Source organism: Monomorium pharaonis, chromosome 4 (genome assembly GCF_013373865.1).
Source record: "Monomorium pharaonis isolate MP-MQ-018 chromosome 4, ASM1337386v2, whole genome shotgun sequence".
Lineage (NCBI taxonomy): Eukaryota > Metazoa > Arthropoda > Insecta > Hymenoptera > Formicidae > Monomorium > Monomorium pharaonis.
The window spans coordinates 3,266,949-3,282,537 of record NC_050470.1 but is presented as its reverse complement, the minus strand read 5'-3'; the positions used below and the strand labels follow the sequence as shown (position 1 = coordinate 3,282,537).

At 35.4% G+C, this 15,589-nt stretch overlaps 1 protein-coding gene across 1 annotated transcript in view; it reads right to left on the bottom strand.

Annotated features, from left to right (window-relative positions):
• LOC105831990 overlaps positions 1–15,267 on the bottom strand; it is a 34,917-nt gene extending 19,650 nt beyond the window's left edge. The window contains exons 1-2 of the mRNA XM_012672547.3: positions 8,541–15,267; positions 4,494–4,967 (exon numbers count right to left, since the gene is read on the bottom strand). Of these exons, the coding sequence (XP_012528001.1) occupies positions 4,494–4,566 (73 nt within the window). The 5' untranslated portion in view covers positions 4,567–4,967; positions 8,541–15,267. The remainder of the gene's footprint in view (positions 1–4,493; positions 4,968–8,540) is intronic.
• Between the last annotated feature and the right edge of the window lie 322 nt (positions 15,268–15,589).

The following is a 15,589-nucleotide window of genomic DNA, read 5'->3' as shown; positions in this document are numbered from 1 at the left end:
TGGAATAGCGACTGGCGTGCTGTGACCCCGGGAAGCATCGAGGATCTCTCTTGAAAGAAAATATCTTAAAAAGATATCTTCAAGATTTCTACAAAATGTTTAAAAGACATCTTAAGAGATATTTTTAAGATATCTGTCACATAAGATGGCTATTTGATTTCTAAAAGATATTTGCAAGACATGTCTACAGATACCTGAAACGATATCTCAAAATGTTGCGTAAGACACCTTGTTGAAAGAATGGAAGATACCTCAAGATATCTTTTAGAAATATGAGATATGAGTTTGAATTGGAGTTCTTGACTGTTCCATTTGTTCCGTTTGGAATGCCGAAAATTTGTTTGTATTTTGTATACAATGCATTATTTGAAATACGCAATCAAGACTAATAATTATTGCTAAATAATAACTACTGGTAAAATAATTACCAGTTTTGGTAATATCCGTTTAATTAAAATTATTTCACCAAAGTTTAATAATTGTTATCTAGATTTAATTGTAATCACTGGATTCTTTTTTTTAGCATTCATACTAGTCCTGTTAAATAAAATTATCTCGGTAACAAAGTAAGATATCTTGTCAGATGAATTTCCCGTTTTTATTATATATCAACGGCGATCTTGTAGACTAATCATTGCGGATAAGCTCGTTGACGAAGAAATCGCGCGCGATGAGCAGCGCGGAAAACGGCGCACGTGATGCACCGTGTTTTGCTCTGATTTCGGCAGCGTGAAAAGACCCCAGCATAATTTCGCCTATAGTCGTCGCCTGAATGTCGAGCGGAGACCGCACGGCTGCCATCGATTTGTTATTCCGGCGACGCGCGGGGACGAAAGTGAATCGATTGGCGTCTTGGTCTAAGACCTGTTTAGACGGAACAATTTCCAAATCGCGTGGGAAGTCGCGTTTCGAACTAGACTAAGTTCAAAGGCAAATTATAAAATTCAGTAGTCAAAGTTTAGTCGAGATAACTCTAATGCCTATTATAACTTTTTAAATGGTCGCTAGAATGTCAAAATTTTTTGCAGCAATATTATCAAGCGTCCTAAATAATCATTTTAATGGTTCAATATATAAAATTATTTTTTGATCCAATTAAATGTTTAGATATTGCAGTAAATTAATTCTTTCCGTGTATAAATGCACGTTTTTTTTAAATTACATCAGTGAACTGTAAACGAGAACACAGAAAAGTGATTGATTATGGTCGCGCCACTATTAAAAGACAATACCTCGCGAGAACGAAATAATTTTTGTATTGAGCGCGACGCATTCCTGCTAAATCGCCCTTTAAATTTCATGCGGCCGTTGGCGCACCGCCTCTACGCGTCGCACGTGCGTCTTCCGATGACGTGCCGAACTTGTTAATGAAACGCAATCGCCGTGGTCGTGGCGAGCGTAGAAGGAGAAAAGCGATCCCGAAACACTGATCACGCGCGCAACAGAATCGCCCCGAGCTGGTTTCACTGCCAAGGTGGATCTACTTGCGGCGCGTAGAAGTAGACTTCAATGCTAGGAAGGCGATGTGTCGAATCGAAATGCTTTCCCCGATGACACGAGATGTTCAATAAAATCTTTCTAGGATTTTTAGTTAAGTCAATTGCAAAAAATAATAAAAAGTAAAGTAAAAATCTGTGGCTTCTATTTTTATTTTATATTTCACATCAGTGTGATATCTTAAATATTACAAGATAAAATTGTGTGCGTATTATTGTAATAATCAAATTCATTATTTTTTTTTTTTTTTGTAAAGAGATTTAATAATAATAAAATTATTATGCGTTGCAAGACACGGCTTGTATAGATTTATTAGATGCATGATTATCCAATGCCAAACACGATATCATCGTGGTATATCGAGGTAACATGCACGATTTTGAATAATAAGTAACAAACTGCAGCAATAAATTGCAGAAAAAATTTCCATAATTATACGATTGCTGAGATCTACCGAGAATGCGTTGCGGAAACGAGTAATTACATGAAAAGTAAGAGAAAATACGAAAAATTTGTAAACGCATCTTTCGCGATTTACGTCTTGTGTTGCTTCTTTAGTCTCCAAGTAAAAATCTTTTGTAAAAACAAGTAGTGAGATATAAGTATAAGGGGCCAACAGGATAGATTACAAATAGAATTTTGCGCGATATTCGCTTTTCGGATCAGCTTTTGAGAGTTTAATGTTCGAGGCGAATCAGACAATTTCGTTTTGTCAATTATGAGTCTGAGTGACCTCGTAATAGTGATTTCGAATGCAACCTTTGTATCGTGATTTAATCTATTACGTGGCCCTTGTCGCGGTTAAGGTTTTTGGAGTCGTAGAATAAAATGATGCGGCATATTGATTCCGTGTACATGACGTACGTTACCGCGCATTGTTTATAGTTATTTATTAGCGCGTGTTAACAATGGCAGATAATGGCTGATTAGCGGCGAGTGATTTAAAAAGTAATTGTTCAAGGCAATCTCACGCGCGCGCGCGGACATTGAAATTATATAATCACATGAGAAGGTCACCTATGAGAAGCTGAGGAAATCTTATCATAAAATATTCTTTGCTTAAATTACAAAGATAATTAGATTATATTCGAAATATAATTTAATGTTTATATCGAATTTTTTTCCTGACTTGTCTTTTGACGCAAATATTATATTACTGAATTATAATTGCATTAGATAATTGTATAATTTATATTTAAAAGTGAAAAAATTTTAACGCAATCAGGTGAAATTAATCCAAACTCAAGTTTTATGTAAAGTATAACTGTCTTTAATGTAATTAAAATATTTGAGTCAATTTTAACGACTATTTATATGTACGCTAGATGCAAGGTAATTCTCAATTAATTAATACTAAATTTTCGCAATCAAAGCACGAGCTCAAAACAAGAGCCGGCACCCGGAGCACGGAGTTTGATAAAGTCCTTCAAAACGTGACGCATAGAGTACGTAAAGGCCATCATATGTATAAAAATTTTAATTGTAAGGCCATGAGCATATCGATCAATCACAGTCCAATTCTAAACGTTCTAAAACGTAAACAGTTAAAAAATTATATTAAAAATATACATTATATGTTCCATACAGAAATGGTCCACAAAGGACGAAGGATCAAAGAACTGTTCGAACTAGTTCGAAATTTTTGTGTTACTTTAACATAAGACAGACATGTTAGAAAACATAAATATCATATTAAAAATTAATACAAAAGTATGACACAATTTGGAAACACATTTTTCTACAAAATTCAAAGATCGCTTAATAATAAAATCTAACAACTTTTGCAAACATTGTAAAATAAACGAAAAATGTCACATATGATATATTAGTGTCTTTCTGTTTGACATGTGTAAATTTGCACAGAGAATAAAGAATCGAGCGAATCATTTGAAGAATGAAAAATGAATTATAGAATTAATTTAAAAGCACAATATATAAAGAAATCAAGAAAAATTTATCTCAAGCTAAATTCTAACTTATCGATAATTTAAATTAATTTTTGTTTTAACAGTGGGTTTTTATTTAAAGCTTAACCGTAATAAAATGATTGAAAAAGTAGTGAGAAACGAAACTTTTCTTTCTCTGAACAAAAGTTAAGCTATAAACACAGTGATTTCGTAGATATCTTATTTTTATTTTGTTTGATTTTTTTATTGTAGCTGCGCCTGGCTAATGTTCTAATACAGTTGTCGTCGTCGTCGTCGTCGTCGAATGGAAAGGAAAAAGATTTTCAGGGACTCCGCGCTCGAACGAAGAACAGCGCATCCTGCGTTACATAATGCATTAATCTTCATCGCGAATCCCTGTAATCGCTCAATTACGTAAGTAATTTTTCGTCGAGGCGATCAAATTCTGTCATTACGCATCTACGACCGTTGCATACCCAAGTGGCTCGTGTGACAGCTCGTGTCGCATTGTTGTCAATTTACAGTCGCGTTTAGAAATAAGTATCGATCGTTCTATCATCTGGCTTTCTATTTTAAGACGCTTCGATCGGCTATCAGAAGCTATAGCCGCGGGAGCGCCAATTAGAATGCAAATGACTGCTCGTAACTTTCAGGTGATAACAAGCGTTCGTTGCCGAGATCGCGATTAAAACTTTAGGGGTTTTAAAAGTTAAGTGGAAATCAAATTTACATGTACAATACTTAATTTATATATATATATATATATATATATATATATATATATACTTGAAATGTAAAAATTATTTTTTAAAAAATAATAGAAGTTATAGGGGAAGAAAATTTTAAGTAAACAAGAGGCAATGCAATCATGACGTAAATTTAACAGTAACAGACGACATTTTTGTGGTTTGATATACTTTCTCCTGCTGTGCTCTAATCAATTATTCTTTTTTACGTAATTTTAATAAAATTGCACGGATGTCCGCGTTATTTTTCGAAGACCAAAGTGTCGCTGCGCATTTCGAGGGACCCTAAAACGGCAACTAATCCGAGAGATTGGCAGGCGAAAAATCGGCAGGTTGTACTCACCGTGACAGGCGACGCCGAGGGCCAGCAGGGTGATCCAGGTGATCGTCATTTTGGAGAACGGCCGGGATGTCATCCGCGGCAACGCCGGCACATTTATCGCTGCGCTCGCGATGCGACGAGCTGTGGCGACGACGGGACGGAAGCGTCGTCGTCAGCCGTCGCGACGTCGTACGCCGCACGTCGTAGCGCACGTGTACTGCCGGCGGGGCGTTTCGCTCGCGTGCGATTCGTACTGACGACGGCACGACGACGGCGCATGTAAGGGCGTCCCCCTCTTTCGCAAAAGATATGAGCGTTCCTCTCCAGCTGTCCGCCTTCCGCGCTGCGGCTTGGATCTCTATCCAAGGTGCTCGACTTCGCTGGTTGGTCGGTCGATTCACGTTTTCAGGTTCTCCGGCGATTGATTCTCGCCGATCTCGCGGGACGAAATTACCGACGACGCGAAGGATCTGCAACGGTGGCTCGAGCGATCGGCTGCATTGAACGGATAACATTAAGATCTATTTGGATTTTTGTGGTACAAAGTTGCTATAGTGCTTCCGCTCTCGTGCACAAATTTTATGTATTTCGTGCACGCAAAGTGCAAGCTCCGAAATGTCCAAGTTTAATTTTAATAATAGTCTTCGATGTAAAGTTTACTTTAAAAAGAAGATTGAATGAGCCATCATATTACGATTCTTTAACAAGCAGAGGAAGATCACTAATACTGACGCATATTATTTTGTTTTTAGATACTATTTCTTAAATAAAAACTAAAAATTAAACTTTGAGAATATAAAACTAACTAAAAATATAAACTAGAATGTGTTTTCTATCAGATAATATAATAGTTTTTATAATTTTTCATATTTTGTAACAATTAATAATTTTGTAATATAATCAGAAATAAATAACTCAGAAATTGAGTCTTAAAACTGGCATAGTAGGCATTTTCTTTTCTTTTTTTTTAACACGATTCATTTGTATAAAATATTTACAAGCTTATGTATGAGAGTTCTTAGAAGCCTTTCACTTTGATGTAAAACATTTTTTTGTTAATTATACAAAGACCTTATGCTGTTCTGCAAGACGCAACATGTAGCGACTATATACAAGGATTCAATAAAGTTATATTTGTTTTTAATATATTTTATGTAGAAAAAAACTATATGAATAAACTATAAGTTTCTATTTTTCTAATTATTTCAGCAGATCATCTATATATCAGTATTAATATCAATAGTGCAATGTTTAGTTTCCGAGAAATAAGAAAGTACTGCTTTACAAGGTCTATGCAGTATTAGCGACCTTCTTCTAATCTTAAATGACGATTAAATTCAGTATTGAAATTCTGAAGCAACATAACTCATTAATTAAAGGCATCAGTGATAGCAATAAAGTGTCTTACTGTTTAAATTAAGTTCGAACATTTTTAAAGTCTGTATTAAAAAAAGAATTTAATGTTTTTAGCAAAAGCGGTTTAGTTGATTGATTTTTAATAATTTCAAAGTATCTTGTTTATTTTATATAAATAAAAAGTATTTGTACTAAATAGTTTTATTTGGTTTAATTAAAATTTTTGTTTGTAGAGCAAAATATTTTTGTGTAAGTTTTTATATATAATATAAATTCTTGCAAGAAAATTTTATTAAAAGACCAGGAAAGAATATTGTTGTTTGTTTTATTTTTCGTTTTATTTTGAGCATGTTATCTTTCACGCGGTCGGGTTTTATTCAATTTATACGATTTTATGTATATAAACTTTTAAGTGTCAATAGTTTTATGTCAAATATCTATTCTATGATAACACTTTAAAATCGTTCTGTCGAAACAGACCTTTACTTGCGTGATGACAGTGATTTATAGTACGATCGATAAAAAGAGGGTTAGTGGTGCACAATAAATACTCTAATCCTTTGTATGCGAAACAAAATTAATTATCCTAAACTTCTTTAGTTTGTTTTTTCGATTGTGACTTCATTTTATCGCGAAAGCAGAGTCGGAAATCTTTTTTTAGTATTGTGATAAGTTTTGACTTTTTCTGCTTTTTTTCTAATACTTTTTGCAATACTTTTATATTATATTTTAACTATATAACCTATATAAGTACCTAATACCTTATCTACAAAAAAACTAATGTTTATATATTATAATAAAATTTATAAATTTTTATTTAAAAAATTAATTGTAATTAAATACATAAGTTATTTATTACTTAAAATTATATTTTTTTATTTTTATTTTAATACAGAATAATAAAACAAATAAAAAAAAACAAATTATACTTTAAAACTTGAACGGTCTCTCTCAATCACTTTGCTAATTAAGAATAATTACGAGGATTAGCATTACTCGCAATTGTATCATTTACAGATTAGCGTTTAATTAATAAATATCTCTCAATTAGTTTCGATTATTGCTATCAGAAAATACACTCGATATCTGTCATACAATAACTATGGAAACAAATGGAATCGCCCTGGATATCGATAATAATCGCATTCTTAATACGGATGGATCTACTTGAGCATAAAGTAACACGACTCTAATTACTAGACTGCACTTCTAATTAGCATATAATGGAGTGCAAAGCGATCGTAAACAAGTAATCGTCTAAATATAACGCCAGTTTTAAATGAAGTCTCACTTGCGAGTGAATTTCCTTGAACTTTCCATAGCTAACGGAATGCCAATTAACTAAGTCGATTCATTGAATTATGGATATTTCGTGAGCAAGGGTGAAATATCAGTTTGCATAAATATCATGGAATTCCTTAAAACTGGTCATTACTTCGATCAGTGAATACATGTGTTTCACTTTTCTTATAGAATTGTGTAAAAAAAGATCTTAAATAATCGTAATTCAATCGTGCCATCTAAATTTTTAGATAAAAATAAAATTTTATATAAAGAAATAGCAAAAATAATATTTATGCTTGTATTGTTATTATTATTATAATATTGTTAAATTATAACACAATAAAATAGTAAACAAAATATTCACAAATATTTATAATAAATATTTGTAAAATTATTATTTATTATTTCTTAGGATATATCTATTATCTGTTTTTAATGTAACTATTAAAAAAAATTAAATTAATCAAAACGTAAAGTAAAATACGAGAAAAAAAACTGTATCTTATTACAATTTGCGTTTTTGTAAGAAAACGATATAATTTCTCACAAAAAAATTTAAAAAAGAAATTAAGCTACACTTTAAAAGTTTTCTTTGTGAAAGCAAGTTCTTCGACAAAGAGCTTGTACTTTCTGATTCATCCTACTGCATTCAAGTGACGATCGTTTAAGCCACGCGCATACATCTCGATCGCTCACGCATCTCTATTAACGTAATACTGTCACCATTATCGCGTGTGCATACGAATACCGTGCATTAAACGCCGTCCGTCCGTGCGTTTTCCTCATTCTATTTAATGCAAAAATATCTCCTGCGTAAGCACGCATACAATTTCCGATTCGCGGATGTCAGTTGCAATATTACCATGCTTTACCGTATCATTAATTCATCAATATAATCAATGTAATGTCTTAATCCATTAAAGACGACTAGACATTCTACACTTTTCAACACGTACATCACATCTAATCTCAAAGTTATTAATCATTAGAACGATTCTTATCCATAAAAAATATTAATTATTGACGCTTCCTCTTTTAATATTATATCTATCTTATTATAAATACTTTCCTGAAGACTGTTCCATATCTTTATAAAAATTGCTACACAATATATTTTTTTTTACAATATATCTCTTTTAATAATTTGATATTATTTGTCTTTTTATTTCTCTTTTTTTCTCTCTTTCTCTCTCTCAACAAAAAAAAAGAGAAAAGATCGTCAACTAACAATTGCGACAATTTTACGCTTTTTAGAACATTTTTATTGCGCAAAATATCATTTTTTCAAATATTATAAAATCTTTACACTCTTGATTATATTGTCAACCCTTTTTTTCATTACTTTAAAATCATTTTAATGACCAAGGCAACTTGACTGATGACTGATAATATTCGAATATAATTTTTTATGTTTTCAACATTACTCACTGTATTTTCCTGCTGTAAAGTATCTCTTCTTTCTCCGATTTTAATCGATTAAAAAATAAAGATATTCTGCCGATCTTCGAAGAGATTAAAAAATTCGTTTTGTCAGGTAGTGAATATCAGTATCCGCAGGTTATTCGCAGACCAGTAGTCGCATCGAAAGTTCCGCGATTCAAACAGCAGGATGTGGATTTCAAGCGACAATAGTGGATCTTTTGATCCTGTCGATGTTCGAGATATTCATCAATGAATACACCAGACGTGACTCCAGAATTTGGAGTCTTTCCTATTATCGAGTACGCGTACTCGTGGCGCGAAGTGTCCGTACTGCTATCGCACGTGAAACATGGACCTGGTGACCGGTACTTCTCGTCGCGGTACTCCCTTACCGGGGAGAGATTCGAGTACATCCGGATATCCAATTCACTAATGCATTAACTCGAGGATACCGTATAAGATCGCGGATTTCGCGAGATTTCGAGTCCTCACTCACTTTACCGATTCGTATCGTAACTTGTGTGCCGGTTGCCCGGTTCTGCGAACGGCCTCGTCCGCTGGTAGTCTGGTACCTCCTCGAGTACCGGCGCTCGATTGTCGCGGGGTGTCCGCCGCGCGCGCGTGCGGAGTGTCGCGTACTCGCGGAGTGGTGCACCGACTACAACTGTAGGCGGCTTGACGATGGTCTTCGCCGATCGCGCACCGGCCGGCCGCAAGTGGGGGTCCAACGTTACCGGGGGGTACATGCGTGCCGTAGGATCCCGAGGGGGGGAACCCCCTACCTCATCTACCGTCGACGGGGGCCTACCGAGGCTCGTCACCCGTGACTCCACCTTTCACCTGACGGCCCCCACAGATAACCTCCGCCGAAGGGTATACCACCTCGTGAAAGACGAGCCGCGATAAGGATGTATTCGCCCGGTGAGGAATTCCTAAGCGGAGCCGCTCAGGGCGCTGCGCCGTACTCCACTCTTACTCTTCAATTCTATTAAACGGTTTTTACGAGACACAAGTATTCGAGGCAGATTGTTTTAACAGCCTGCTCATTGTCGAGGGGGGGGGGGAACATGTGTTACGAAAGAAACGTCGTATGGAGTTGAAAAAGATAGAATAACATATTGCCATAAATTGAACAAAAATAGATAAGTGTTTTATTACCGGTTACAATTTGAGAATAGAATATTTGCTAGAGATATAATTATTTATATTAATATTAATACATATATTTTTTATTTACATATTACATATTGCAGTAGCAACTAAATTTCTATTTTTAAAATTCCATATCTTAATTTTGCTTTAATAAAAAGTTTCAGAAGTTAATTTTTCTGTTCCTATTTTTAACAAAATAAGCCTTTAACAAAAGGACTTCGATATTACTAAAACTAATTTTGTGTTCAAATTCATTTAGATATTTTATCTAGGCGTGTTGATGAATTTGTGAGATTAATCAAAACATTGAGATCTACAAAGTGATTTTTCTCAACCAGTTTCTCTTGAAAGGGATATTTAGCTTGTTCTAATGGCCCAAAGCACGCACCCGGAAATGAGTAACGTGCATATAGATCAAATCTTGCCTTCGACCACGCGAAAGGCAGTGAAAAAAAAAAAAAAATTATCGCGCATAACAGGATGCGTCGCACACGTATCTTTCGATCGAAATGGACATAGCGTCGATACCGCATTGCTTACTGCGACGATAATGTTCATCCCCGCGAGGCACGACGGACAATAATGTACATTCGCCATCACGGAACATCGAGGTAGTAACGGAACTTTTATTACGACGTCGTGAGTGGCGATCAAACAATAATAACGCATTGTAAAAGAAAATGCTCAATACGCCCGGATTGTTAATTTAATCGTTTGATCTTTATCGATTCGTCAAAAATTGCTTGCAGAAAGTATTTTTAGATGACTTACACAATGACACTCTTTACCGTGATATTAAATGACAGCTTTATATTGAAAAAAAAGATGTTGCAGGGAAGATCAAGGAAATCTTTAATATAAAATGTCGCTGTTAAACCTGTATTATTAAATTCATAATTTGAACGATTTGTTATATCAAGGAAGAATTATAAACTATAAATGATGCTCTTAGGCAAACATTATTGTTTCGAGACTAGAAAAAAAACTATTTTCATGTGAATTCTTCTTGGGAAACTATGCAAACTGTTTATTTTAAACTTTGTACACATAATAATACATGGTTTAATTATAATTAAATTTTGTGCGAGTAAAAATAATAAAAATTGTAGCAGTCATAAAAATTCGTGTCTGAGCCCGCATTGGCTGAAATCTAGACATTTAATAAAACCAAAAGAATAAATTTATCAATCTACAAATGTTCAGTATTTAATACAGTTGGCATGGAAATTAAAATATATTAATTTTTTTGTTATAGTTCAAAACTGCTTTATTTAGTGGCCATCTTGTAAATATATTTTTTTGGACATTTTAAAATTATTGAAAAAAAATTAGCTTATCTGTAAATAATCCTAGTTATCCTTTTAATCAAATTACATGTCTTTTCTTTACGACTAGGCAATCGAGATCGGTAAATGCGCCGAATGTTTGATCGATCGTAACTGTAAGTATCCTGCGGATTCAGATGCGGTCGTTTTTAGCATAATAAAAATTAGATAAGAAAACAAAGAAACGCGAGTCTCTAATTTGCATTCAGAATGCAGACTGTAATCTCTACTTCAAACAACGTAGATCAACCTTAATCTCGATTTAATTTACTCTTCATCTTTCTCTAGGTATAAAAACAGGAAAGGGATAAAGAGTAAATTTAAATCGAGAGATCAAAGTTAATCGGCATTGATGGAAAATGGACATTAGCAGATCGACTTGGACCGTCGCCAAGTTCGCGCGAGATTCTTCGGCGTACAAGTTCAAGGCTCGGGCAGGGCGGTACGGATACCTCCAAGGTCACCGAGTGTGCAAATACCGTGGTATTACCGTGGATCGCGCAAGTGCGGCGGCGGCTTTCTCATTGTCGGCCGCGAGTTCGGTCGAGATCTGACATAAGTGCACCGCGCGCCCGTCAAAGTACGTATCCGTGAAAAATCTCCCGATCGATACTCTATAATCAATCGGCTTAATAACGCCGGTCGGCTCTCTCTCTCTCTCTCTCTCTCTCTCTCTCTCTCTCTCTTTCTCTCTCCGCCGGCGGCGCGGCGCGTTTCTTTTTGGCCGTCTCCTCGCTGCATTTCTCGACGAGAACGAGAGAATTCCTTCGGTTCTCCCGGCCGGCCGGGAGAGGAATTACTCAATGGAAATAACGGAATTAGTCATCGGGCGTGACGGTGACTGAATCACGGGCGGCGCCCAAATTTTCTGTCATGATCGCAGGTAGAAAATACCTCGCGAGAAGGAGAGACGGTCTTGAGAGGATGAAACGTCGAGCCGACGACGGCTGCCGGTTGAAATCCGCCCATAGGTGAGCGCGTCAAATTGTGTATGCCGCCAGGAAAATTTAATTGAGAAAATATTCGATCCCATTACTGAAGGATAAACTGTTTCTTTTGCAATACGGATACTGAATAAAAATTGCACTCGATATTAATTTACATTCTACGTATATTGCACGGACTAACAATTTGAATTTAAAAAAGGCAAGAATATTTTCTTTTCTAACAATTTTCCCTCCATAAGGAATATTCTATAAATTATTAAAAAAAAATATCGGTTCAAACGTTTAAAAAAAGATACATTTATTTTTAACACGAGGTCCATAAATATATTGATAATAACGATAAGTGGCATAATTTGTGCAACCCGAAGGCTGACGGAGAAGCTAATCGCCGGAGTGGAAAAAACAATAAGCTTGTGCTTGTTAATCGTCCAGCGGATACTCGACCCGGAACATGAATATTTCTAATTCCACGTAATCGTTCGTCATGTATAAACAAGGAAGGTGTAATCATGACATATCTCATTGGTGCGTCGCGTTAGTAATAACGCAGCTACTTTTGCGCTATTATTCGGATTGTTTTATTTCAAAACGGGACGGAAGGTGCCGCGTATTCACGTTGCCATCAGCGGAGCATCGTATACAATGACCGTGATAAGGTACCCCGGGAGTATCGATCGTCGTTGGTAATTATGCGGGCCAAACCCTTCGTAGCGCGTACCATCGTGTACCATTTTAACCCGCTCTTTAACGATTCGCCGTTTAGCATCCCGCAAACACGGACAAACATTGACAAACCGAATTGTTGCAGATTAATCTTTCAAATGAAATGCCGCCGTTGATAAGCAGCTCTGTTTATAGCGCAAGTGAATCTGCACTTGATGTAATACTCGATTGATCGTAATACTTAAAATGATACCTCACTCGATTCAATTTTATTATGATATAATTAAATAGAATTAAATAGACAATTGCAGAAAATATCGAATTTTTACAATACACAGAGCATTGTAAAAACGATTTTCTGCAATAGGCTGACAAGAAGCTTAATCTTATCGATTTGCAAGAGGATCATATAAATACGAAAGTTCCGCAAACAACTTACAACAAATCACGATAATTCTATCGTAAAGTTTCTTGCGGTTACAGCAGAAAAGAAAATTTCCGCATTTGAATGGCTCTCTTTTAAATCAATAAGTTCACTGTTTCTTTTTTCTTCTTCAAAAGATTTACTTTCGAACACAAAGATTACGTTTAAAATTATTTAAGATCATATAGAATATACAATAAATATACGATTTTGTAGCTATAATGATTAAAAAAAATCATAATTTTGTAGTTTGGGGCAATACATCATTTTTACATTTAATTCAATTTCACATCCTTCATCGAATTAACGAGACGCGGGTATAGAAAAGAAGCTCGAGTTGTAATCCAATGAGTAATAATTATTCGTTGTCATTTATTCGCGAATTGACAAGATATTTATTCCTATAAAGCTGTCGAGTCCGTAAGATCGTATACGTAAGATCGTATTTCTTCGCGGCACGATAATGACGCATTATTAGACGATGAGTTGGAGCGCGGCTTCTTCTGCAAGTGTTTTATCGCTACCTGTACAAAAGCCGCCGTACCGCGAGAACAAATATTATTTGCCGAGCCATTCTGCTCGAGATAACCGCATCGTAACGACACGATTTTACGAGCAAAAACACCTTATTACACCTTGAACGCGAACGAAACACCTTACACACCGTGGAAAATCAAGATAGAATTTTTCGCCACATTTTCACGACCGTTATGTTGCCACTGGCGATAACAATGCCAATAATTAAGCGCCAATCAAGTATTTCCGGGCGGATTGCGCAATCGCAACGTATGCAACGTGCGCGAGAACGCACGAAGTTCCAGGGTTGAGCCAGGGGAATCACTCGGCACCGGCATACGCGGCTCAATTAAAGTCATCTTTAATGTCACCTTTCGCTCTGTCATAATTGGCAAATTGCAGAGGTGCCTTTATAATCTCGCGGCGTCCGTATGGTCATCTCGCTTGTTAGAATCCGCACGCGTAAACCCGTTTCGCCTGCACGCGCGTTGTCTCTTTGTTTAATTCCGCGCGTGATTGCGTAACGTAACGTAAAAAGAAGAAAAAAAAAAACAGCCGTCAGGAACACGGCTTCACGATCCTAAGAATTTGACTCGTGTCTTCCGTCGGAGAAGCAGTTCGTGGCAAACAATTCACGCGAATTAGAAACTAACACTGCACGCGTGCAAAATTACACATCGATAAAAATTCAACATTTACAAAAGGTAAAAAAACGATTTATTGATGTACGATATGAAAATGTAATTAAAATTGAACAAAGAGATATTGTAGAAAGTTGGTTACTGTATATGTCACACAATATGTAACATATATGCACAACAATTATATAACAATGTATAAACAAAACACTTCTCTATCAATTAGGTATAATAAAGATTAACGATATTTTATAGAATTATCATTTGTTACGTCTGAATTATCGCTTGTGATTATCGAGTTGCAAATTTATAATTTTTAATATGTCTGATTTAATACATTTAATAAATCAATATTAGAAGAGTTTATTTCCTGAAAAATATAAAATGTTTACGTTACGTTTAAATAATTTCTCAATAGAATTTGAGAAAGAAGCGGAGCGTTCCCGAAACCGGAGCCGGAACGAATGATAAGTCGCGCTTTCGGCGTACGCGCGGTCACGGGTTGCGCCCTCCGCGGCCACCATCCTTGTAATTCAATTATGACGTTATAATTGCGAGATCCTTATGACTCAGACGTAAGGATAGGTCTCGCACGATTAATCTCACTTTCAAAGCGGCTCTATGCTCGGCTGCCTTCGGCATTAGCGCAAGTCACCGAGAGCGCTGTGGCGCTCGTCAAGTGTACACCGATAGATCCGATCCGAATTAAAGAATTCGCGTTTATTGATTACAGGCGGTCGTGTGTACTCAGTACGTACCCGCGCTCTCGCTCTCTTTCGAGCAGTGAATCATGTTCAATCCCTCGAGAGAAACTCGTTCGCAAAGCCCGAAGATTAACTTGAGGAAACTCTCGAGTGTGATCCGTTGCCCTACGTTCGAAGAGGGAAAATGGAATCTATCGGTGCGACATGAAATGTTGGATTTTCGCTGATTGAAAACATCGGTGTCACTATTTTGATGATAGTTGTATAAAATCTATAATTTTTTTCAATAACAATGTATCTTCTGACAGCTCTGTTAATATTACTGCAATATTATTACTCAATTTAAATTTATAAGAAAAACGATACAAATTTCAATAAAACTCATATTTATGTTGATCTTTAAACAAAATAATCAAATTTTTTCTCGGAAAAAAACTTTTATCAATATATAATGTATAATATAATAAGGGAGATAACATATATTTCTAAAAATGCTGTTGCGTTTTTAATCAAACAAGTTCAAGAAATTAGATTTTAAGGAAACAAAAAGACATTTAACATTTAACATAATTAAATTTTAACTAATTAAATTAAAACAATATTTAACATAATTAAAAGATTTTCTAAAGACTAAACAAAATTTTCTTAAATCTAAGTTATGGTGCCAAATTGTTTTTTATTAGTAG